We start from the raw sequence: 23,850 nt of genomic DNA on the forward strand, positions 1-23,850 counted from the left end.
AGAGGTAAAAGAACTGGGTCAGGTGAAAGCGAAGGCGGGAGGGCGCCTCCTGGCTCAAAAAATCACGTGACCCAAGGTAGAATAAGGAAGAGGCAGCGGGCGACGAGAGAGGACAAGTGGTGAATGGAGGGGGCTTCGAGCAACAGCAGAGAAGCAGAGACTTGGAACTTGCAGGCTGATATGAAAGGGAAATTGCCCTTCAGGGTGTGGCGGAGGACGAAAGGCTCCATATATGAACTGGTCATGCTGCACGCGGCGAATGAAACCTCGTGCATGAGGGAGGCGGCGTGCTCGGAGTCTTTGTAGAATTTGCGGGCGGCGTCCCCCTAAGGTAGAAGTCATCCGGAGCCAGATTCTTCGAAGAGGGGAGCCTGTACCTGGTGGGTAGTTGACCGTTGTGAAGTGGGCAGTTGCCTTTGTTTCTTTTCTACAACTCAGACGTGTGCATAGAAAGGCTGTGGCCCGCCGCCGTTGCATGTTGAAACGCGTCCTCTCTGTTCTCCCTCTCGCTATACTCTACTGCAAACGAGACAGGTGGCGAGCGTGGGGAAGGGGGTGCATGCGCAGTGTTGTGCACGGTATTTGCGGTGATGCTTCGCGGGCCAGCTGCGGCTACCGCACCCAACTTTCTACTGCCGCCGACGTCAATCGCTGTTTTGTTCGCTGCGAGTCCATAGGGTAGTTCCCTGCGCTACCTTAGACTGCGTCGTGTCTCTACTCTGAGCCACGGGCCTGTGCCCCCGCCGCGGTCCAGTGGGGGTACCCCAAGGGTTTCAGTCGAGGAATTTTAGTCTGTTCAGGCGCCCCGGCAGGATCCGGCGGCTTGTGGCATTCGAAGAGAGGCTGAAGCTCAGACTTCGTGGCGGTATTCTTCCGAGGCCTCTTGAGAAGGCGACTCCCAAAGTGCCATGATATTCGTACAGCTTGTATACAAACGTTGTTTTTCCAAATATACGCCGGACACCACCGTGGTTGTTGCCGTCGTGTGGAATGGGGCTTGGAGTGCGTGGGTCCGTAATACAGACACAGACCATGCAAGCAGCAGTCTAGGAAGCTCATCTCTATCGCGTACAAGGTGCAGCAACATTTGGACTAGTGGTTTAGATCTTGTAGTCTTTGTTACTGGCTCCAAGTTCTCTTGTGCCCTCCATGACCACCATGTCAAGCGCATTAAGGCTAGTGGTATCCAGCGTTCATTTGGAACACCAGCACTTGTATACGAGCTGTGTATCATCACATTCACTTTGGTTGTCGCCTTCTCGTCAAGCAATGTATATATTCGGGCACCATCGCGTGGAAGCCACCGCCGCACGAGATAATCGCTCAGAGGAGGCCACGAGATCCGAGAGCGCCTGCACCTGCGAATCTGTCTCTATGAGGTGCTCCCCTTCGTAAATTCCAGAAGGCAAGTCTCTCAGCTGCCTGCTCAGGCGGCTGGGATGCCCAGCGCAAAAAGCTTCCTCTTTCATCGCAACTATCCACATTGATAAAGAACGTCTGCACAAAGGTCGGATCTCCAACTCATCCAGCTGCTCATGCAGAAGCGACACTGACTTCCCTGGAAGCCGTCTTTCCTGCGTCCGCTGGGTCAAGAAAGGAATACATGCAAGCGTGCTGCAAACTTGTCTGTTGAGGTGTGGGTCCACTGTATAATAAATGAAGTGGTGGTCGAGAGTTTTTCCCGCAGTCAAAAAAGGGCGCTGCGACTTCGCATTCCTACCCTAAACCCATCGCTGCATTTATCAAACAATGAACCCACACCTCACTAGACACGTTCGCAGCACGCTTGCGGGTGAGGAAGCCCTCGAGTCAGGCTCCGTGCAAAATACGGCGACGACACGGCAAAGCACAAAAAAGAAAAGCAGCAAAAATCCAGAACGGACTAAGCATCCGCAACCCCGGGAGACCAGAAAACGCAGACTCCGCAAGACACGAGGCGATGCCTGCATCTGCCGACGCAAAAGGAGATTCAGTATCACTCTGCAGTGTCTTAGATCGACGCACATGGGTAGGCAAAGATGCCCACAGGCGCGCAGCAAGGGGCCTTTTCAGCCGCATGCCGGTGGAGGGCACAGGCTTCTATCTGTGCCTGCTGTTCTTCCGACTGAGGCTTTTCGGCCGGGAAAACGTGAAGTGGAACAAAAAACGCAGACGAGGGTGAATAGAGCGCGAGGCGCACGGTCTGTTTAGTCAGAGATGAGCACAGGCAACGCGAAATCATGTCTATCGTGCCTCAAAGAATCGACTTTCTCGGGCAGTCAAAGCACCAAACCGTGAACTGCACAAGACGCAACGAAAGACATGCGCCCCGACACACACCACGCTGCACGTGGGACGCTCGCTGGCCAAGCTACAGCGTGCAGAGCATATATATAAAGATATATATACCTCTACATATATAGTCACATATATATACATATATACAAGCATATGTATATATATATATATATATATATATATATGCACCAGTGCTGGTGCATGCACTGCAGCAAACGAAGGAAAAAAAGGCTCGCGCCGCGGAGCTTCGTGAGCCTGCACATGTAAATCTACCAGGGTGTCCACATCGGCCGCGGAGATGCCAGCAAGAGGCGCCTCCTTGATCTCATCCATGTCTCGCAGATACGGATATATATGCAAATGCTGGAGTACAGCTATATGAAATCCAGAGGGCCAGATGTGAGTCAGTTCCTGCCGCATGCGGTTCTTTCGCTCAATTCAGTGCAAACACAAAGCAGCGCCGAAATCAGGCTCAGGGCCACGGGTAGGTCAAACACCGTCGACGGTCTCGAAGCTCTCGCGTCTGGAGTTCTCTCTATCGGCTGCTTGGCCTTCTCTTTGCATCGAACTTTGCAGCGGCTTTCTTTGGCGACGGGGTTCCGCGTCGGCTGATCGCTTTCTTGTCAATCGTCTTCTTGACCGCAACCGGCGCCTGCTTTTTCTCCGCGGCAGCTCTGCCTCGCGCAGGCGTTGCCTTGCCTCCACTTGCCTTCGCCGGCGCGCTCCTTCTGCCCGACTTCGCTTCCTGCGCCTTCGCCGCGGACTTCCCGCCTCTGGCTGGCTGCCCGCGCTTCGGCACCCCCTTGGCCTCGGGTTTCGGCGTGGCTGACAGACCCCCTCCTCGGGCGCTGACGCGCGTCTTCGTCTCTTCTTTCTTCTTGCCTGCGCTGGCGCGCGACGCCGCGCGCGAGGCGGCGCAAGTCGAGCCTTTGCTGCGTCCTCCCGTCGCAGCGGCGGCAGCTCGCGTCTTCTCGTCTGTCTTCGCGGCCGACGCCGCAGGTGTGCCGCGCCGCGAGGGCGGCTTCGCCCCCGCCTGCTTCGCCCCCGCCTGCTTCGCGCCCTTCCCTGCCTTGGGCTCGGGCTCCTGTCCCTTGTGCGCACCTACTTTCGCCGCGGTCGTCTGCTTCGCGGCCCTGGTACCGGCGCGTGAGGTCTCTGTCTCCTCGCTCGCCTTCCGGCCCTTGGCGGGGGGCGCGGCCGCCCGCCCGCCGCGGCTGCTCGGTGTGCGCGCCGCAGCCCCGCGACCACCTCCGGCTCCACGGCTCGCAGACCCGGCGCGCGAAGCAGACTTCTTCAGGGCTTTCTTCGCCCCCGCGCCCGTCTCTTCGTCGACGACGAGGTCGACTACCACGTCTTGCTCTTCATCTTCCTCTTCTTTCAATTCCTCCGCGGCTCCGCCTTTGGCGCTGTCGCGCTTCGTCTGCTCTTCTGCTTCCTCCTCCTCTACGGCTCGTGTCTCCTCTTCCTCGGACTCCGCCTTTGTCTCGCCAGCGACTTCGCCTTTTTCTTTCTTCTCTCCCTCATCTTCCCCTTCTCCCTCTCCACGGCCCGCGTCGCCGCCTTTCTTCTTGCTCTCGCCACTCTTCTTCTCGCCCCCCCGGTGCCCTTCTCTTGCTCTGTAGCCGCCTTCTCCGCGCCCTTTCCGCTCTTGCCTTGTTCCCCGTCGTGAGGAGCATCCTGCTTCTCGGTGTCCCCTTCGGTCTGCTCTTTTCCCGCGTCTTTGTCCTTCTCTTCTCCGGCGTTGGCTGCCTGCAGCTCGGCTTCTGGATGCATTTGCTCTTTGCTTCCCCTCGCGCTGGAAGCCTCAGCGCTGTCTTCATGAGAAGAGGACGGGCCTGCCGATGCATGCACAAGAGGGAGGCGCCGTGAAGCCTCTCAGAGAAAGGCGGACATGCCACCGACCGAGCTTCTGCCGCACCCCTGCCGCCTCCACATTAGCCTCGCCCGATTCCCCACGCTCGCCTATCCGCGTGAGGAAGGCAGGGACAGGAGAAATTGCCAAAAACGAATGCACACGTTGGGGGCGGCAAGAGCGCGGGAGAAGACAGAAGAAAAAAAGGCGAATTGACTGGGAAGAATGCAAGAAACGACTCACAGGCCGCCCGCCATGTCGTTGGCAGCAGAAAGTGCGCAGCCCGGGGAGCGTGCAACAAGCCTCCCTCACACCTTCCTCCCCCCCACCCCCCCTAAACCCGGGATGCGCTTACGGCTTCGTTTCGACTCTCTCTCGCTCTCTACTTCCTCCTCTTGGTCCGTGTCGGGGCGATGCCGCTTGCGAGCTGCGCTCGTTCCTTCGTCCTCACCCTCCTCTTCCTCCTTCGCCGCTTCCCTCTGCGCGTACGCGCCCGTCCACGACAGCACCATGCTGTGCTGCGAACCTCCAAAGGCCTGAAGAAGAGGACGCAGGCGAGCTCAGCAAATCAAAGACGCACTCCATAGAACAAAGAAACCCCCGAAAACACACAAGGGCGACCGCCACGGGAAGTGGCGCCGGAGGCGTGAGTCGACAGAGAAAACCGCGGGGTTTTTTCTAGACGCACACAGGCAGCCCACCCCACGATGTGCTTGCATGCAGGCACACACACGTGTCTAAATGCACTTCTGTGAGCCTCTGTGTAGAAAAACGCAGACCGACAACCCCCCCCCCCCCCCCCCCCCCCCCCCCCCCCCCCGCGAGTGTCTGTCTCTCGGAGGCCCGGACTGCTGTCTCGTCTCTCGCCCTTTCTCTCTGCCTCCGCCGGCTGACCTGGAGCACGAATGTGGAATCGAAGAGTCGGGGGTCGACCAGGAAGGGCGTGCGGCGGATCTCGACGTCCTCGCCGTTGCCGAGTTGGAAGTTTTGCCCTGCTCCCCAGGTGTATAGGATCCCCGATGTCGTCACCGCCAGGCAGTGGTCGCTGCCGCACTGAACCCACCGCAGCGGCGCCGCGAACTTGTTCAGAGGCGTCGGCTCCTCCACGGACGTGTATTTGCCAAACGCCGCGCCCAAGCCTGCGCGGAACAAAGCACCAGAAGACGCCGCGCCGGCCGTCATGCGCGTCAGCTTCTCGCCAGTCGTGGCCTCAGAGCCACACACCCATGCACCCAACGCGAAGTCGTGCACGGCCTCTACATACAGAAAACCATATATTGATGATCTGAATATAGAGATATACATAGATAAAGAGAGATACAGTACACATATGTATATGAATATAGATTTTTTTATGAAAGGCATTATATAAATGAATTTTTAACTATATTGTTCAATCATATAACTAAAAATTGGAAATTATAAAGTTGCAGATAGATATTGAGAAATACATTGTATAGATATGAATAAAGATAGAGATATAGATAGACAGAGAGAAATACATCTAGATATGAATACAGATGTACACCAGATTTGGATATAGCTATAAACTTATATATAAGGTTAGCAGGCAGAGATGCACCCATGGCACAGCTGTCTCTATCTACGTGAAGGCGTGTACATATATATACATATATATATACATATATATATATAATGAGACCGGCGTCTGGGGCTCGCAAGTGCGGCAGTGTTCCATGGCCTCCACGCGTCCGCTGTCACTGGCCCTTCTGCCGTCTCTGCTTTCTTCTCTTCTGTCTGTTTTCTTCTCGTGTCTGCTTCGCGCCGGCTTTCGGCCTCACAGCCGCCTGCGCGTTCGCTTGCTTCGCACCTGTGAAGTCGCTTTGCCCCCACGTGTAGAGTGCGCCGTCCGCTCGGAGGGCGACGGAGAAGAACTGGCCGCCGCCGATGAATTTGATGGCCTCGCCGTCGAGTTTTTTAACTTGCACGAACTTGTCCACGATCGACCCAAAGTTCTTCACTCCGCAGCCGACTTCGCCCTGGCTATTGCGGCCGCAGCCGAGCACGAAGGAAGTCCCCTCGCGCTCTCCGCGGCTGGCGCCGGCGGCCTTCTCGCCTGCATCGCCGTTGGGCTCCGCCGCAGACGCCTCCAGCGTCATGAAGGTGGTGCATTTGCCGCAGAAGAGGCGCTTGATCTCCAGCCCAGATGGCAGCCCCAGCGAGCCGACGAGGTCTCCGACTGTGCGCCGCGCAGGCAGCAGCAAACTCAGCTTCGCCTGCAGCGCCACTTCGCCGCCGCCGCCCGCTAGCAGCGTCGCGGTGTCGCCGTTCTTCTCAGACGCCTGCGCCGCCGACGCCAGCGAGGAGGCGGAGGAAACGCCCAACTGCCCGAACTCGTTGCTGCCCCACACGTAAAACGCGCCTCCACCGTGCTCGAGCGCCACAGTGTGGTTTTCCCCGCAGGCCTGCAAACGCGAAAAGCGGCGCAAAGATAAATAATGAGGAAACAGCGCGTTCTTCGCGCCCGCGTGCCCACGCTGGCTCCTCGCACGATGGAGGATGCACTACGAAGTAGACACATGTATATACTCCTCTATCAGCTACGGGTGTGGAACCGTGTGCATGTGATGACCAACGCAGAATAGATATGTATACATGTATTTATATGTATGTGAAACTAGGTGCATAACGTGAATGGACGTGTCTCCAAAGCGACAAAGAGCGACAGCCCCGCCCGAGACAGCGAACACGAAGCGAGAATCCAAGACAGCTGCAGAAGATCCCGCGCGGCCGCGCCACCGACAAAGGAAACGCGGGACGACAGTGGACGCCAGCAAGACAGAGCAAAAAGCGCCTCTTTCTGTCTCTCACCCCCATCACCATTGCCTCACCACAGCGGAAATGCGAGGTCGGTTGAGACCCGAAAAGACGAGAGCGGGCATCGCGTTTTCCGCCACGAAGGCAGGCGTCTCGCCGCGGAAGGCGCCGGCGAAGTCTGGGAAGCCCAGAGCTCCGTATGCGTCCTGAGGTGAGAAAGAAACATTTTGAAGCAAACGCGGGGGCACAGCAGAAGGAAACTCGTCCAGAGCCGGATAGTGTGAGGATTCACTTCGCCGCGAAAAAGGAAGCGCTCTCAAGGTCCCTGTTACACTCCTGCAACGAGAGGTCGACCTCATCGTCTGCCGCAACGAAAGCGCCTGGGGCGTAGAAGGATGCCGGACGAAGAAAGCTCGCGTAAACCAAGTGTCGTCAGCTCCGTGCCGCGCGCGCGACGCACGGCAGACAGGGGAACTTCTGAGCCTTGTTCGCGGCGGCGAACGAAGCAAAGCTTTCGCGTCAGAGCCACATCAGATGAACAGACGCAGACACAAACTGGTGTAGATTGACGCCCCCGGCGATAAGGAGAGCCACAAAAAGATGTCTTTTCAACTCGCGCAACGCAATGTACCCCCCCTTTGGCCCGCCGTAGCGACGACAGAGAATGTGGCTGAACAGAAAGACTATCTAAAGCTAAAGTAGAAGATCCCCGGAGGCGTCCGTGCAGCTTCCTCGCATGAGGCTCGAGTTCCCTTCTCACCCGATACGTGCCCGCCAGATAGAGTCTGCCCTGGCGCGTAAGGAACGCGGTGTGGCTGTCCCCGCAGGCCACTTCGACGACGGCGCCCGCGATGGGGACGGCGTCTGAAAAAGGAAAGAAGGAACACTTGAAGACAGTGCCTATGAGACTCACAAGCCGCTAGACGTAGCTCGTCGGTTCTTCGGCAGGAACAGGGGAGAGAGAGGGAACAGCAAAGCCGCTGAGAGAGACGCCCTGAAGGACGCGAGAGCGCAACAGTCACGAATGCGCACGCTTGGTTTCCTGGAGAGACGAGGCGGCGGCGGCCGCGAACAGACAGGCGAGCGCGAAGCACGAGCCTACCCGGGACGAGAGCTTTGTTGCCCAAATGGGCGCCCCTGCCGAGGACTCCGCCGTCGCTGCAGCCGAATGTCCAGCAGCGGCCGTCGGCGGTCAAGACGGCCGAGTGCATCGCTCCGCTGGCTGCGCGAATGACGTGCTTGCCGTTGAACTCGACGACGGCGCGCGGCTTGACGACTTCGCGATCTTCGTCGTCCTCTCCGTCGGCCTGCACCCAGAAGGGCATCTGATCCATTTCTCCCGAGCCGAACATGAAGACGGTCGCTGTGGGCACGCCCTCCGCGGCGTCTTCCTGCGGCGCCTTGGGCGCAACCGCGAGCCGCTCCTTCTCTTCCTCCTTCTCCTCGGCGTCCTCCTCCGCTCCCGCGGCGGGCACGCAGACCCCGGCGCGGCCGTCCGCAGCTGCCGCAGCCTCGCTGGCCGCGGATGCGGAAGACTGGCTCTCGGAAGGCGCGAGCACCGGCACGAAGCCCGAGGGTCGCTTCTTCACCTCTGCGCCGGCGTTCGCGCTTTGTGAAGCGCTCGCACCGAGGGAGGACCCGCTGCCGCCGGGCGCCGCCGCAAAGGGTGTCGAAGAGGAGCCGGCGGACGTGCAGAAGACCGAAGAGGAGGCTGCGGCTCCGGAGGCGGTCGAGAAGTCGGGGCGAAATCCCTCGCTCCTCCTGCCCTCGGGAGCCGCGCTCGCACCAAACACGAAGCCACCGCTCGAAGAAGGCGCAGCAGAAACAGAGCCCACCAGGTGGAAGCCCGAGCCCTTCGCTGTCCCGGTCGCAAACGGCGACGGACCGCTGGATGGGCGCCCGGAGGACTGCGGAGCAGAGACAGACACACAGAGAAAGTGATGCCAGCCCCGGCGCAGAGGGAACGGGATAGGAGGAGGTAGAAATGTGAAAGAAGAAGACGGCCAGGGCCGCACACGTGAGGGAGGTGCCCATCCAGACGCATAGTGTGAACGCGGAGGTTACATGTCAAAACAGCGACCCAGAAAGGCGGAAGTCGGGTGGTTTGACACCAAAGGCGAGTAAGCCAGACGGCCTAGATACACACGCGCATACGTGAACATGCCTGATGTGCACCAGCGCAGCGACGCCAGCTCAGGAAGGCGGACTCCTCCGAACGTGGCTCGCGTCCGCGCGTCACGATTCACGCATCAGTCCCCCCTCTTGATTTCTCGTCTGCGTTTGTATAGACTTCGTTGAGTTGACTCACAATTGAGCGTCGCCGCGCTCCGCATCCTACCAGTGTCTGTACACCGGTGTGCCTCCTCGAACGGGGAAACACTCGTGCAGATCTTGTCATTCAACTACACACGATATATGTGTCTCGACGTGTATACAGGGTATCATCCTCTAGAAGAAAAAAGGCACAGGATTTCTTACGGGCTGATGACCAGGCTTGGGCCCTTCGCAGCACGGGCAGGTGAGATCTGTCGGAGCGTTGACGACAAGGCATATCGGGCACCTCCACTCTTCGTCTGTTGCCGCCGAAGCCGTTGAATTTTGAGGAGCCTGCTGGCTCCCTTGAGTCTGCTGCGTGTCTCCTTCTTCGCCTTTCCTCTCTTGCCCAAAGATATCACCCGCAGCTTCCGCGTCGCCCTTCGGCGGGGAGCCGGCGAGGGCCGCCACGCCGGCTGCAGGCACAACAGAGGCTTCCATCGCTGCGTCAGCCTCTGCGCGTGCGCACTCCTCGCGACCCAAGGGCGCCGGGGCGACGGCGTTTGACTGTGACGGCGGCAGCGATTCCATGGCTCGTTCGCTCGAGATTCGCCAGGAACGAAAGACCAGTACACCAAGCAACAGGCCGTTCACAGAGCACTTGTGGGGAGGAAGACGAGGGTGCAAAGCATGTCCTCCGGAAGATTGGCGTGGCGAGTCCGCAACGACAGCGGCGAAGCGCCGCGAGAGAACAATGAGGGCAGGTCGCGAAGCGAACTTCTTGTGCGTGTCTGTGCGCGCGAGTTCAGGATGGGAGCATACACGGGCTGAGACCGGTCTTTCGAGTGAAGAGAGGATGTGTTACTTTGCAGAATGGCGACGGAAACAGTGAGCAAACGGTTGGGCACCTGTGAGGAATTGGGGGAGTGCCTCTTGCGGTGAGTCTTGCTCGTCCGGCTGTCAAGGAGTTCCAGCGGTGCTGGGAACGGGATGTAAAAACGCAAGTGTTTTTCTCAAAGTCGAAATCTGCACGAGTGTGTGAGCACGAAAATTCAAACACGCGGCCAAAAAAAGTGTGTCGAACCTGGTCAAGGCAAGGATGGGGAATGGACTTCCCCTGTCTATTTCGAATGCGTCGGCGGCCGACGACCTAGATGCATGAAAGTACGCGATCTTGAAGAAGGCAGGGGGAACGAATGCCCCGGTGTGGCGGTTGATTGCACCGCGTGCACGTTTGCCACCTCGCGGGAAAAGAAGACGGTGTTTTTGTATTGAGAAAGGGGTGAATCGGGAACGAGGGAGCGTGCTATCGTCTTGACTGTCTACGTTTTCTCCCATCTCCCGGCTGAAGCTGGAAATCGTGGAGCAATGTCGCACTTCTCCACGTGGCCGCCGGCCCTCTGTCTGCCTGCGCGCCTTTTGCCGACGTCCTATACAAACCAACTGCCAGGCGTGGCTCGACGCAAAGGCCACGATCGTCTGCAGAACGGCGAGCAGATGCGGCCAGACGAGTTAGTTCTTCACAGTTTCTGTTTCTGAAAACCCGCCCTCAAGTTGTGCTCTCACCAGGAACAGCCGCATTCCGAGTTCGCGTGCGCAGTGGCATTCAGGATGCCTTCTTCCGGGCATGCCAGCAAGCAGGGAGGGAGACCCCGCATGAGCCTCACGCCCGCAGCCATGCACTGGGCAGGAACACCGCCAGATGCTGCACAAGAAATTTCGTCGTCGTACGAGAGACCATGAGCATGGCTGAACTGGCACTTCTCCTACCGTTCAGGCCGTACTCAAGTGAATGCACGAAGGCAGCTCCCAGCCTTTTAGAAATGCAGAGACCTGAGAATTGCAGCAACTCCATCGACCTCCAACCGATAATGACTGAGCAAGGGGAGCGCCCGCCGCCCCCCTCCCCCCTTCCCCACGAGGAGTATGTAGACGCCCGGTGTACCGGGACGTTAGTTCTCCTGTTTCCGCTAGCTAGTGCGCGTATTCTCTAGCGACCTTGAGTTCCATGTAAGGCTGAGAATGAAAAGGCATCTACTGCCAGTTTGTCTCCAGCTGTCACACTGACGGCGGGCGCGGCACCGTGCCGTTCGCAGACGGCAAGAAAAGAAGGCAGACGCCAACAGGGCGGACCGTTGAGCTGCATGAGGATGTGAGCCACGCAGACAGGGCCGAGGCTTGTAGAGAATACGATGGATTAGAGGATCTATCTCCCATGCAAAAGAAACAGCTCCTGTAGGGTGAAAAGTTTTTAGCAACTATATGGGATGTGACCTAGAGCCTCTGCGGTCGCTCGGGGTCTTCGGAAGGCTCACGCTGGCAAGCTAATCAGGTATACGGTCCGCGCTTTTAGTCGATCTGAGTGCATGCACAGTAGGCGGCCCTATCATCGTCCAAGACAAGTGATTGCCGCAGATGCCACTCTACACAATGCCTCTTCACATCAGTTTTTGACTCCCGCTGAAGAATCACATTCGTCAGGAGGCCAGCTCACTGGAACGGTGCAAAGAGTATGCTGACAAGCTCAAGTATCCGGAGTATCAGCAGCTGTCTGTAGTGACAGTGTCTTCGCGGGTTCCAAAACTTGAGGCATATCGCCATTGTTTTAGTCTTCGTTTCTTCGGGTCTCTGTTCCATATGGATCAAGTCGCCAGTAGGTTTCAGTGTGCACCGCATGCAGCATAAGCTCGCAGAAGGTCACGACGCTGGTATCGACACAGAAGCCAGGTGTCTCTCTTCCTGTCTGTCTCCTGGGAGTGAACAAAACGGCCCCTGTGCTGCGGCGTACCCGACGTGGCGGTCTCTGTTCGATAAGTAATTCGTCCATTTTTCCTCCTTTTGCTAAGGAATTCGTTCCTTTTTCACCAACTGCTTTCTGAGGTGGCTTCGGAAACTCTTCCGTCCGATCGTTAGTGCGCTTCCTTGCCTCTTGCGGCCTGGGTTCTCCTTGTCGCATGCCTCGCCTGCTGCGTTGCCCTCGGTGCGAGCTAGTCCTGCATGGAGAGTCTTTTGTCTCCTCTCTCTCACCTCATCCGGTGTCGTTTGGCCTTCTTCACGTTCGTCTTCCTCTCTTCGACCTGCCTCTGCTCCCTCCGTCGTAAACATGGAGAAGTACCGCGTCTTCAGCGACGAGAGTACGGGGGTTCACCCCTTCATCCCCGTCGCCTATATGAAGGCACAGTTGTCGCCTCCATCTTCTCTTGCGGTCCGCGTGTGCTCCCTGTCCGTCTCGCTCGTGGCTTTCGTGTGTAAGACTATTCTCGTTGGCGCCCGTCTCCTGCTGCTCTTCTTTTCTGCCTTTCTGGCTGCACTGACACAGCAGTTCCTCCTGATTTTTCTCCCCTTCCCCTATATGCACTGGCTGCTGTCACTGTGGCTCATGGCGTTGCCTGCGCGTCTCGCGCTTTTCGCCCTCGGCGTCTGGAACGTCGACGAACAGGCCGCAGGTAAGCAAGTGGAAACGTGGCTCGAAAAGAACTGATAGCCCCGGAATGCCGCGCTGAGGCCGCTTGCGTAGCGCACATGTGTTCAGGCTGCGAGTGCAGAGCTCTGACCTCACACGAATCGCGTCTCGTGAGGCGAGCGTCTACGTCGGTCCCTTCGCCTTTCCCCTCGCTCCCGCGGTGTTCGTCAAGTCCACATTTGTTGCCCTTCTCCTTCTTCACCCCCGAGCCGCTTATTCGCGTGCTTTGAGTTCCCTTGGTGCGATTGCTGTCCGACTCTTCAGACTTTCGGCGCCTGAAGATCCGCGCGCCGCCGCCGAACGCTCCCTCCCCGTGGTCGGCGTTCCTGAGCCTCCCTGCGGCGCCGGTCGTGTCTTTTCGTCCTGTGGGCGTTTCCTCAAGCGACGCGAAGAAGATTCGCAGCTGCCGCGTGTGTCTCGCGAGCTTCACGGGCCTGGTGGAGCCCCTATACCTCGCGTACCGCTTGGCTCCGCGCTTCGCCCTCGTGCATGAGCACGGTGGCTTCTCCTTCTGCTCCATCTGGGATTTTCTCAAGTTCAGTCTCCAGTTTCGAGTGAGCGGCGAAAGCGAGAGAAAGCGAGCGAAAGCGTGAAAATCCGCTGTAGCGTACCGCCCCGATAAAGGGGGACGAATTGATGTACCGTATATCTAGTGTTAGAGATGTATTTTGTCTGCCTCATCTATCACACGTAGAAGTATATATGTCAGTGTGTGCCTTTTCTTGTGTTTGTCACATGTGCGTGTCTTTCGGGGTGTGGAAGAGCGGTTTTCTCGTCGTGCGTCTGGGGCCTACAAGGCGGGCGTTTGCGTGCAGTTGCGAGGCGGGCGTCAGGGTGATGTAACAGCCCACACAGAGTGCGGTTGCCTGCTGTTTCGGCTTCTCTTTCACTTTTCTCTACCCGGGCGTTCAAGCAGCCCTCTCCGGCTCTCTACGGGCACACGTGCTCCGCAGACGCGTCCAGTTCTTTCTTGAGCGACCTCGGCCACCAGTTTCGAGTTTGGGGTCTGCGGCAGAGTTTTCCTCTCTTCCTCGTGTTTTGTGGCTTGAGCAGCTGGCGCCGGGGCAGGGGACCTATCGCACGCTGTCGGCGCTTCTGCTCGCCCACGAGAAGTCGTCCACCGCATGCATGCCGGTTGTGATTTTCCCCGAAGGCCAGAAGAGCAACGGGACGTGCATTTTGCAGTGGACTGCCGCGGCGGGTGTCGCCGGGGGCGACGGGAGGAACGACACTGCAGGCTTTGACGCTGCCGCGTTGCAGTTGCTCGACGGCCGCGTTGCGGAAGTGGGATGTATCTACACGGCTATCGCAGGGGCAGGCACAGGAAAGGAGCCACGCGCCGCCGTGCCTTACGGCCCGCCGCACACGGTAAGCGCCTTCATCGACGGTATTTCGCGCCGCTGGTCCTGCGGCAGCTCTCTCTCCGGGCGAACGGGCCGGAACTGGCGGTGGTGTCGATCCAGAGTGTCGACTTCGTCTCGGTCTAGCAGACCCGGCGGCGCGCCTGCCTCCGCCCCCCCTTCTTGTTTCTCAATCCCGCGGTGCCGGCATCTTTTGTTTTCGCTTCTTTGCAGGTTCACCCTCCGATGCATCACCTCCGCCTCCTGTTGTCCACGGCCAGACATGGGGTGGCGTTTGTCTGGGCGGCGCCGAGCGCGGTGCAGGCCTCTGTGCAGCAGCAGCTGCAGAGTCTGGGGGGGGCAGGCGCCTCGGCCTCCGCCTCGCAGATTCTCTCCTCTCTGCGCGAAGTCATGACACGCATGCTGCCAGGCCTCACGGCGGTGAAGTCCAAGGGCGGCAAGGACCTCTGCAAGTTCAACGAGTACTGGGAGAAGACGCAGCAGGAGCAGTACCTGAAGAATAATAGATAATTTTAAACGCGCAAGCGAGAGACAACACGGCAACGCCAGACGCGCACCCCGAGCACAGCGGTCCAGAGTCATCGGCAGAGCGGAAAAGTGTCGCGAAACGCGGAGCCCAGGCTTCTCAAGAAGCGGAGGATGGCGCAGCCAAACGAACGGCCATCAGACAAGAGGACGTCTCACGAGAGAGCAAACTAGAGAAAAAGAGGAGGATGGGGCGTGTGAAGCGAGCCAGTCCCAGTGTCGCCAACCCGTGCCACGCGGATGGAGGCAAGGACTCGCTGAAACGCCTTCTTTCTGAGGCAAGACCGAAGTGACGAGAGGCGCGAACCTCCGCGGCAAAGCGGCTGCCACCGGGGTCTCAGAGTTTTAGTTTCGTTTCCGCTGGAGTCCCGCTCGCGGGAGAGTCTTTCCGCATCGTGCGCACGTCTGTTCACCCATCTGTTTTTTGTGTCATCTGTGATACAAGCCTTCGGTTCGAGGCAGGCGTGTCTGTCAAAACAGATCGCCATGCAGCGCAACTCATGCGTCAAGAGCAACTGGAGCCTTTCAGAGCCCACGGTGTCTCTGGGTAGCGTTTCATTCCTTTTCTGAACAGTGCAGAAGACCTTGCGAAACTCTTAATCCGCGCACCAGGAGCTGCGCGGCCTACACATGCATCTGCGGCAGCGTGAAAATCCAACCTGTAGCTAAACTCGTAGAGTGTTAACGGAAGACATATCGGGCGAAACGCACATAGATGCTGTGTGAGACATTACAGCGAAAGCAGGTAAGATACGCTCGCGCCCATGCTGGAGTTTCGCAAGATATCGCAGAGCTGTGAGAGGCCACGCACCCGAGCTAGGACGCGCTAGAGTGTCCAGCAACCATCGGAACAGACGCCGCTCTTTCGAAAACGAGGGCAATCTGCAGCTGCAAAGAGGCGCACTAGCCACCGCGCGCCCCCTTGAGCAGAGGCCGCTGCCTCAAGTTAAGCTGACGCCGTCGCCGCGGAAAGGCCCAAACCGCAGAGAAGAGAAGCGCCAGGGCACGTTTGGTTGACGGGACGCTGGTGCAAGGCGAGGTTTTTCGTTCGTTGCGCTCTTCTATGAAGGGGAACAAAATGTAATCCACACCTCGCCTTCCAGTAAGCCATTCGCATGCACCTCGGCGTGTCAAGGGCGCAGAGCCTGGTGCAAGGCGAGGTTTTTCGTTCGTTGCGCTCTTCTATGAAGGGGAACAAAATGTAATCCACACCTCGCCTTCCAGTAAGCCATTCGCATGCACCTCGGCGTGTCCAGGGCGCAGAGCTTAGTGGAGGCGGTTTCTCACAATAAAAAACGGCCCTGACCCCAGACACAAGCTTCCCTCTCCCGAATGTGCTTCTCTTCTTCTGGCGCCCGTCCCTCTGTTCTTCACGCTCCTTTCACAAGGGATGAATATCGTCGTGCAAAGCATTTTGGCGCATCCACGCCGCTGTCTTCAGTGTAAAAGGGATCGGCGCGACTGCGACTCCACGCGCCTCCTGGCTGTCTCCATCTGCGTTTGTCTTCCTTGGTTTATCTTGTGTCGCCGCAGGCGGCTGGGGGGCACAGAGTCGGGGCGCTGATCTCCCTTTCCACGAAGAACGCATGCAGCTGTTGGGAGAAGCTCGCAGCAGACGCCGGACTGCCTGAGGCGGAGAAGTAGTACTCTTCTCTGCGAAGGACAGTCTCGCCGCCTCCCTCTCTCGACACAGTTTGATTGCTTCTGTACCCGCCTGCAACGTCACTCACTGCCGGCGCCGCGGTGGAGAAGCTCTCTGCGAGTCTCGATCTCCGCGGTCGCGCCTCGGCTCTTTCCGCGTCTGTCTCACTCGCCAGCGGGGCTCCCCCCCCCCTGGCCCCGACTCCTGCCTCGCGGGCGAGTCGCCAGCAGAGTCCTTTGGCGTCATTCCCGTCTTTCCTCTGCAAGCAGACGTTTTTGCCTCGCGCCGCGCCGCCAAGCGCCTCCCTCCCCTGCTTGTCAGCGACGCATGCGGCGGAAAAACAGACAAACGAGGCACTTCGTCTGCTGTCCCCAAGCCCCTCCGCCCGCGAGCCGGGCTCCAGGCTCAACAGGCGCGAGAAGACCTTCGACCCCCTCTGGGACTGCGACGCCGATTGAGATCCAGAGCTCTGCGAAGCGGAGGTACCCAGGGGCGAAGAAAGGAGCGAGTAAGAGAGGCACGACAGGCCTGAGGAAGGCGAAGAGAGGCCGCTGGGGTCGTTTGCACTGGGCGCGCTGTGCGACACTTGCGATTCCAGAGGCCGCGCGTCTGAGCCGAGGTTCGACGTCGACTCCGAGCCGTGCACACAGGGAGGATGGGAGAACGCCGGAGAGGACGTGGCGCGCGGAGGACGCGGAGAGAGGCACTCCAGGGGCGGCGTCAAAGACGCGGTCGAGCCCGCCGCGAACAACGAAGGCGATGGAAGCGGCGAAGACGCGCACGAAGGCGGCGGGCAGGCCGCGAGCAGCGCGGAGATGAACTCAGGCAGCGAGATGCCTTTCCGGCGAAGTAGAGAAGCGAGGTGCGTACGAAGCGAGGAGAGCTTCAGCGACTGACGCTGCGGGAAAAAAGCCGTGCGAGGAGTCGAGAAAATGAGATCGTAACGTCCATTCTCGGCATCGAGAATGGAGAGGACGAAAAACCAAAACACTGGTGCTCTGCAGAGAAGGGGAAAGCGAAGTGTGCGTGAGGAGGCGGGAGCGCGCGCGAGAGAAATCAGACTCTAAAATACCAACGTGCGCGCGTGTGTTTGAGTGCACGCACAAGTATCTGCATGCAGTCGTGTTTCGGATTCACATAGCCTCTAACTCTCACTTTTCGAGCCTTTTCAGCTTGCTCCCTCTCGTGCTCCAGCTCGTGTACAGCGTAGTTTTGCCACCATGCCCGCAGGCGACCCAGGGCTTCATCTCTGAAAAACCAAAGGACGAGACATGCCCAAGGAAGGTCTTCCATCTGTGCTCGCGCTTCCTCGCCGTCCCTCTCGCTCCCTCCCTTCACAGGCTCTGCGTGACGTAACCGGGAGACTGGCAAGTGGATGGCTTCTCGATCTCCGCCACTCGTCCATTGCATGTATGTAAATACGCATATACATGTACATATGTATATGAATATATGAATATGTACATGTGCACACGTGATAGGTAGATGAAGCGCGCGTACGCTACAAAGTTGCCTGCTAAAGGCGAGCAAGCCAGGCGAGCCCAATCAGTTTCATCGTTTTTGTTGATACATCACTGACATGTTGACAACATAGCTACTAACAAACGCGGGACGAGAGGTGAGGTAACAGAGGAGTCTCGCCTCAGCTTTTGTCGCTTGGACGCCGCCTACCGGTGAAGAAGTTCCTGATGGCGAGCTGCGAGAGCGGCTGCGCGGTCTGCGACGTCGTTGCGGCCAATCGGTGCGGCGCCCTCTCCGTGTTTGCTTCTGTCGCTTTCGGCTTCCGCCGCGTCTTCTTTCTCAGTCTGGGCACCAGTCGATGGCGAGTCTCCGCACTCGAGCTGCTTCAGTTCTCTTCGGAGCGCGCGGAGTCTGCGCCCTTCGCTCTGAGGGCACAAGAGGCATCGCGCAGGCAGCGTAAGAATCAGACGCCGCCCGAACGCTGGGAGTGCGCGGAAGATGACGCAATGGCCCTGTGCGGGTGCTGGCGAACCCGGCGAGAAGCCGCTGACCAGGCGGGCGCACGGTGCCGCAGCGCGAGATGCAAGAACTGCAACGAGACGCGCAGGCGAGGAGCTGCTTTATTTCTCGCTCCCCCCTTGCAAGCCGGCGCAGAAACGGCACGACAACAAGCGGCGGAGACATTCGAAACAGGAACACGAGAAGAAGGCAAGCGGCGGCGCGGCGAGGCAAGTTGCGAGGACACGCAGACAGACGCGGGAGGGACTCACCGTCATGGCGGCGTCGAGTTCTCTCTCTTCTGCCTTGAGTTCTTCCTGAAGGCCCGACGCGAAACACACACACACAAGAGAGAAGCTGAGACCCGAAACGCGACGCGAGAGAGACGCCACGGTGTTGGACAAGGCAAAGGAAGCCGCTACAGGATCGCACAGCGCAAGGTTCAGGCCGAGCTGTGCGGCCTCGCGAAAGCAGTGAGAAAACAGCAGCGAAGGATGCGAGGATCAGGAAGAGTGAGTCGTCGAGTTTTTGCTCGAGCAGTCGTATTTCGCAGAAACGGTTGCGGAAGACCCAGGGTTTGACACTTGGATAGAGCCGAGCTGCAGAATCTTGCCGTGAACCCTAGACACACTCCTCGCTGTCGGGACAACATTTCAGCGGCATTCCGATAATGCGGCCCTGCGTGAAAGACTGCCAAATCCGCCGACGACAGGCGGGAAGCAAACCGAGAGGGTGCCAAGGCAAGGCAGCGACTCACGAGGCGCTGATCAAGTCCTTCTTGTTCGGCTTGCGCGTGCTCCATCGCAGCCTGCCACAGTCGATTTTCCTCCTCTGAAAGCAAAGAAGAAAGACACAGAAGGCGCGTGCGCCGAATCCAGGAAAGAAACGCCGCACTGACGACGGAAGAAGGAATTGCGGCGCTGCACGAAAGGGAAGCACTCATGTCAGGGCCCGACGAACGCGGAAAAAAGAGAGTCCTGATAGCAAAAACCAGAGAGCGGACCCCGGCACCACGATGCAGGCAGGAACACGAGCCTAGGAGGAGAGAAGTGGAATGGCAGCATAGCAAGCACTCCCGGTATCTATACAGAGCCCATGTCTAATTTTCGAGTTTGTTTCCCGTCAGCGTATCCGCGCGAGGAGAATTGCCTCTCCCTCAGCTCTTTTTCATACCCTGCCGTCGGCGTTCGTCGTGCCGGCGGTGTTCCCTGAGGGCAACAGAACCAGCGCAGAAGGCACATGTGAGGACGAGCTCTCTCTCTCTCTCTTCGTGCGAAAATTCGCGCCCTCGGCATTTCCCTTCCGTTTCCAGTCACTTTTCCTGTCTTGCTGGGTTCGTTAGCCGTGACGCGGATCTCTCTATCTCTCATATCTGTCTACCTCTCTATCTGTCTACCTACATCTATCCACCTCTTTATCTGTATATCTGTCTGGTTGTCTATCTATCAAGCTCTTTCTGGGTGGCTCTCGTGTCTCGATGTCGCTCGCTGTGTGTCTCCTGCGCATTCCCGCGTTAGGGTTTAGGGTTTCTTGCCCTTCTGCCCCAGCGGCTGCCGCGCTTCGCTGCCACCGCCTTCGCGTTTTGCACGATCAGCTCGGTTCGCCTCACGCGGACCCGCCGCGAGCCCTTACTGAGTCTGGATGAAGGTGCGCAGCTCTCCAACTGCCGCATGCAAGTCGGCCTTGAGACTCTGAATCAGAAGAAGCCGAAAGACAGAAGGGGCATCGCGTGACTCGCGCGCGGCGAGGGACTTCAAGCCCTTCGCCGCCTTCTTAAAGTTCCCCGCCTTGTCCGTCCGCAGTTTTTTCTCTCGCCCAGAATGCACACGCGACGGAAATAAGGCGCTTGCGCCCTGGGCGTCGCAGACGCGTGAAGCACAGGCGCGAGGGGACGCCTGGATGCGCACAACGCAGGCTTTGCAGAGAAATGGGCGCTCGGTAAGTGCGGCAACTCCGGCGCAAGGGCGATACATACAGAGGCTGCCTACATATCCGACGATCCAGAGGCAGACCTGGGAAGTGACTCGATGGAGAACTGGATTCCTCTGGGAGCATGAAAACAAGGAGGGAAGCGCAAAAGCAAAGGCGCCACATGGTGCTTACCTCTGCCGCAGCTTGCATTTCCTGTCTTTGGTGCCGCAAGCTTTCGCGCTTCCGGCGCAAGAGAGCGACCTTCTTCTTCCGTGATCGCTCTCTCCTCAACGACAGCTTCGCCTGCGCGGTCTCGCGGAGACGAAGAACTTCTTCCTCCAGGCGGCAGACCTGCGCAGACAGCCAACAAGCACGCAGCGCCAGAATCGCGAATGATCGCGACTGTCTGCCTCCCAGCGAATTGAAAGTAGACGTTCACACAAGAAGGACAACGACAATGAAGAGAGAGAGAACTCAGGAGAGCATGTGTGCGGCAAAGAGAAGGCCGCGCGCCATCCGCGCGTACACAGAGAAGAGAGTGAACGGATGAAACCGCAGAGAAAAATGCTGCAGACTTTTTGTCAGTAATTCTCTGTCGTCACTCCTCTCGTCTCTGCTGGGCAGTCCCTCTCTTCAGTCTCACTATTCTCTTCCTTATCCTGTCGCTTTTTCTAGGTCTTGTGTTTGACGAGTCATCGTGTGTCTCTCTACAAACGTTTTGGGCACGTGCAAATAAAAACCTCTCATCACCGCTGCTACGCCTCATTCCTTTATGCGGGCTCTCTCTCTCTTTGCTGCGCACTCCTGCGGCCCCCTGTGTCGCGCACGCTCTTTTAGATTCTCCTTTCAAGCTTTCCTTTCCCTGGAGGGCCGTCATTGATGACTCTAAAGTGACCGTCGGAGCTTCACTCAAGTACTACACAATTTCGCTCTTAAAAGCCTACCTCTTTGGAGAGGCAGTCTGCATCCCTGAGGAGACGTGTGTGCTCATTCCGAAGTTCCTCTGTCTCCTTTTCCGCCGCGTGTATCTCGCTGTCAAGCGCGTTCGCAGTGTCTGCGTCCTGATTCGCTTTCGCGATTTCTTCTTCCAGGCGCACAGCCAGGGCCTGCTCAAGCGTCTCCACGGACACAGGTGACTCCTCCATGTGCACGGCTTCGCCGCTTGCTCCCTCGAGCGCTTGCCGCGTCTGGATCGCGGTCAACAGCTGAGCTATCTCGTGTCGCTCCTCCTCTGCGCCGTCGCTTTCTTCTCGTGACTGTGGCTCTGCGCTGTCGTCTTCCTTTTGAGCGACTGTCTCTTCCTCTTCACCGAGAGCGGCAGAGGGGGCAGTCGAGCGAGGCGACGCAGCGCGCGCGCCGGGCTGGTAGACAGGGGAACCGGTGAGTCGCTCAGTCGGGAAAGGCTGTGTCTGGCGGCGGTCTTCGTCCGAGCCAGTAGAGGTTGCCCGCGTGTCGATTCTCTCTGTCTCCGCGTGATTGGCAGGTTGCTCTTTTCCGAAAACACGTGAGGTGTGCTCCACACTTCTCGATTGCGCTTTTTCGATGCTTCGCGGCTCGAGGACGCGGCTGAGATCTTCGCGTGTCTCGACTCGCAGGAGCCGAGCGAGAACCCCCCGGGTGTACCGACACTTGAGCAGGGAGGCGACGTGCTCCAGGCGATCCTCCAGCGTCTTCTCAAGCATTTCCAGTTCCGCAATTTTACGCGTTTCGCGCTCCACGCCGTCGCTGAAGAACGTCCACAACTCACCTCCGGCGCCGCACTCGCAATCTTGGGAGAGCATGCGCAGGTCCTGTCACAGACAAACGGAAAAAAGAAAATGCTGAGCGCGCGAATGTGAATCAAAGTGAAAGCGAGATTCAGGAATAATGAAAGCCTCTAGCGACGGCGAGACCGCATGAATCGCCAGGCGCAGTCCGGTGTTGCCCACCGATCCTACGAGTCTCTTCTGCTATTCTTTCTTCGAGCTTTTTCAGGCCGGTCCTCCCATTTGTCTTTCCCGAGTTCTCGTTCCTTTTCTTCCGCTTTCTGAGTCATAAGGTCTTCGCATGTGTCTCCCCTGTCCGCCGCGTATCTAGGCTCGAAGCTGAAAGGGCAACGGGGGGTGAAAGCATCCTACGAGGGAGGACACAAGGCTGAAAGCTGATCCGCTCGCTACCGCTGGCCGCTTTTCGAGCTCTCTCTCACCTGCGCCAGAGCCTGTCTCTTGGCACTGCGAGCCTCAGCTTCCGTCACGGGTCTTGTCTCTTCTTCGTCTTCTTGTTCTTCTCCGCTGCTCAAAATGGGTAGCAAAGGCACCTTCGATCTCGTTCCTGCTTTCTGTCGTCTCGCGTTCGCGGGCTCCTGTCCGCCCTCTTGTGCACGTCGTGTTTCTCGCTCATAAATCCCCTGCTGATCCTCTTTCCGGGCCTCGCCATTTTCGCCTCGTCCAGTCGGTTGTCTCCGCTTCCGCTCTTCCGCTCTCGAGGTCCGTCGCGTCTCTTCGTTTCCTGCTGACCTGCACACTGAAGAACTGTTTCTGCACCCAGCAGCCGGCCTCGCGTTGCACCAACGGAGCGCGAGACTTGGCCCAGAAGGACGCCATGGTGGTCGCCCGGCGCAGCCCTCTCGCGGCTGTCTGAAATGCGTAGCAGAGACTGGCGAGGACGACGAGAGAGAAGGGCCCGAAGACGGCCGAAGGGGCCCCTGTCGATGCAAGGAACCTGACATCTTCTCCGCAGGTTTCCATGCTGTCTTCTGTGAACTTGAGGAGCTTTCCTCCCTCCTTTTAGCCGACGCTACGCCGAGTGTCACCCCCCGGGAAGCGCCAGCCGCGCTCGCAGGCCTCCGGGAAGACCGCGCGGCCGAGTGAGAGCCTGGCGCCGAGGTCGCAGGCGAGGCATCAGACGGCGGCAGCGAGGCCCTGGAGCCGGCGCGAGGTGGAGCGACAGCGGAAGGCGACGCAGAGTGCGTGGGCGATACCGACGAGGAGGGAGAGCCCTCCGCGGCCGCTGGCCCCTGAGATCCTGATGTCGCACTTCTCTCTTCTTCAGAGGGAAAGAATGAAACCCTCGTTGAAGAAGGCGAGGGCGACGAATCAGAATTGCATGTGGAGCCGGACAGAGCGCGCCCCAGCAGGCGTTCGGCACCGCTTGGATTCTGTGTAAAAGCGCCGTAATCCTCACGGCGCCCCTCTCCGGGCGCGACAAGACAGCCAACCAGCCGGAGATGGCTCAGCTGTTTTTCATCCCCCCCGTTTTTTGCAGCTTGGCGGCTTGCGTGAACACGCGACGCTCCCGCGCCTGCCGGGCTCCTGGAGGCGCGTGGTTGACCGTCTGAAGGTGGGGACGGCGAACGACTCTCTCGCGAGCTCCGCGCGGGAGCTCTCGAACTCCCGTTCTTCCAAAATTCAGCACGCCGAGACTCCCTAGAAGAGCAGCGCTGGTAAAGAGCTGCATGGTACCTCGTGTGACTCGAGGCAGGCACACGCAGTCTTGCAGCAGTTTCTTCACTCGTTCGTCTAGAGTGAGACAACGGGCGGCGCACGGAGTGACCGCGTGGTCCTCGGGCGGGCTCCTCGCGAACCACGCAGAGCCGCGCACCCCCCAATTCGGCGGAGTTGCTGCGTAGGGCAGCCATCCTTTTTCCAATAAAGTCTTGCGGTCAGAGACACTCGCACAGTTGACCTTTGCATCGCACTGTCGCCCAGCTAGTCAGCACCAGGCAGAGAGCTGCTTATTCGGGGGCGACGAGGGCCATCCGCGGCAAGAAAAAATGCCGCAGCCTGACACAGATGTGAAAATCCCAGAGGGGCTTATTTCCTCGGCAGCAACTAGACGCTGAAGGGCATCT

At 58.6% G+C, this 23,850-nt stretch overlaps 3 protein-coding genes across 3 annotated transcripts; 1 reads left to right on the forward strand and 2 right to left on the reverse strand.

Annotated features, from left to right (window-relative positions):
- Nucleotides 1-2,812: 2,812 nt before the first annotated feature.
- BESB_067060 (regulator of chromosome condensation RCC1) lies at nucleotides 2,813-9,751 on the reverse strand (the record flags this gene model as incomplete). Its single annotated transcript, XM_029365099.1, has 8 exons — nucleotides 2,813-3,903; nucleotides 4,485-4,665; nucleotides 5,024-5,383; nucleotides 5,932-6,555; nucleotides 6,982-7,113; nucleotides 7,668-7,771; nucleotides 8,010-8,814; nucleotides 9,386-9,751. 8 exons carry the CDS (start codon nucleotides 9,749-9,751, stop codon nucleotides 2,813-2,815), a joined length of 3,663 nt encoding a protein of 1,220 aa, XP_029218682.1.
- A 2,512-nt stretch (nucleotides 9,752-12,263) lies between these two features.
- Nucleotides 12,264-14,494, forward strand: BESB_067070 (uncharacterized protein; the record flags this gene model as incomplete). The annotated part of the gene is made up of 4 exons (XM_029365100.1): nucleotides 12,264-12,606; nucleotides 12,888-13,177; nucleotides 13,677-13,991; nucleotides 14,198-14,494. 4 exons carry the CDS (start codon nucleotides 12,264-12,266, stop codon nucleotides 14,492-14,494), a joined length of 1,245 nt encoding a protein of 414 aa, XP_029218683.1.
- A 1,529-nt stretch (nucleotides 14,495-16,023) lies between these two features.
- On the reverse strand, nucleotides 16,024-23,637 carry BESB_067080 (uncharacterized protein; the record flags this gene model as incomplete). The annotated part of the gene is made up of 10 exons (XM_029365101.1): nucleotides 16,024-17,049; nucleotides 17,307-17,400; nucleotides 17,823-18,037; nucleotides 18,383-18,427; nucleotides 18,868-18,941; nucleotides 19,005-19,087; nucleotides 19,743-19,801; nucleotides 20,214-20,372; nucleotides 20,966-21,811; nucleotides 22,207-23,637. 10 exons carry the CDS (start codon nucleotides 23,635-23,637, stop codon nucleotides 16,024-16,026), a joined length of 4,032 nt encoding a protein of 1,343 aa, XP_029218684.1.
- Between the last annotated feature and the right edge of the window lie 213 nt (nucleotides 23,638-23,850).

Source organism: Besnoitia besnoiti, chromosome VI (genome assembly GCF_002563875.1).
Source record: "Besnoitia besnoiti strain Bb-Ger1 chromosome VI, whole genome shotgun sequence".
NCBI lineage: Eukaryota > Apicomplexa > Conoidasida > Eucoccidiorida > Sarcocystidae > Besnoitia > Besnoitia besnoiti.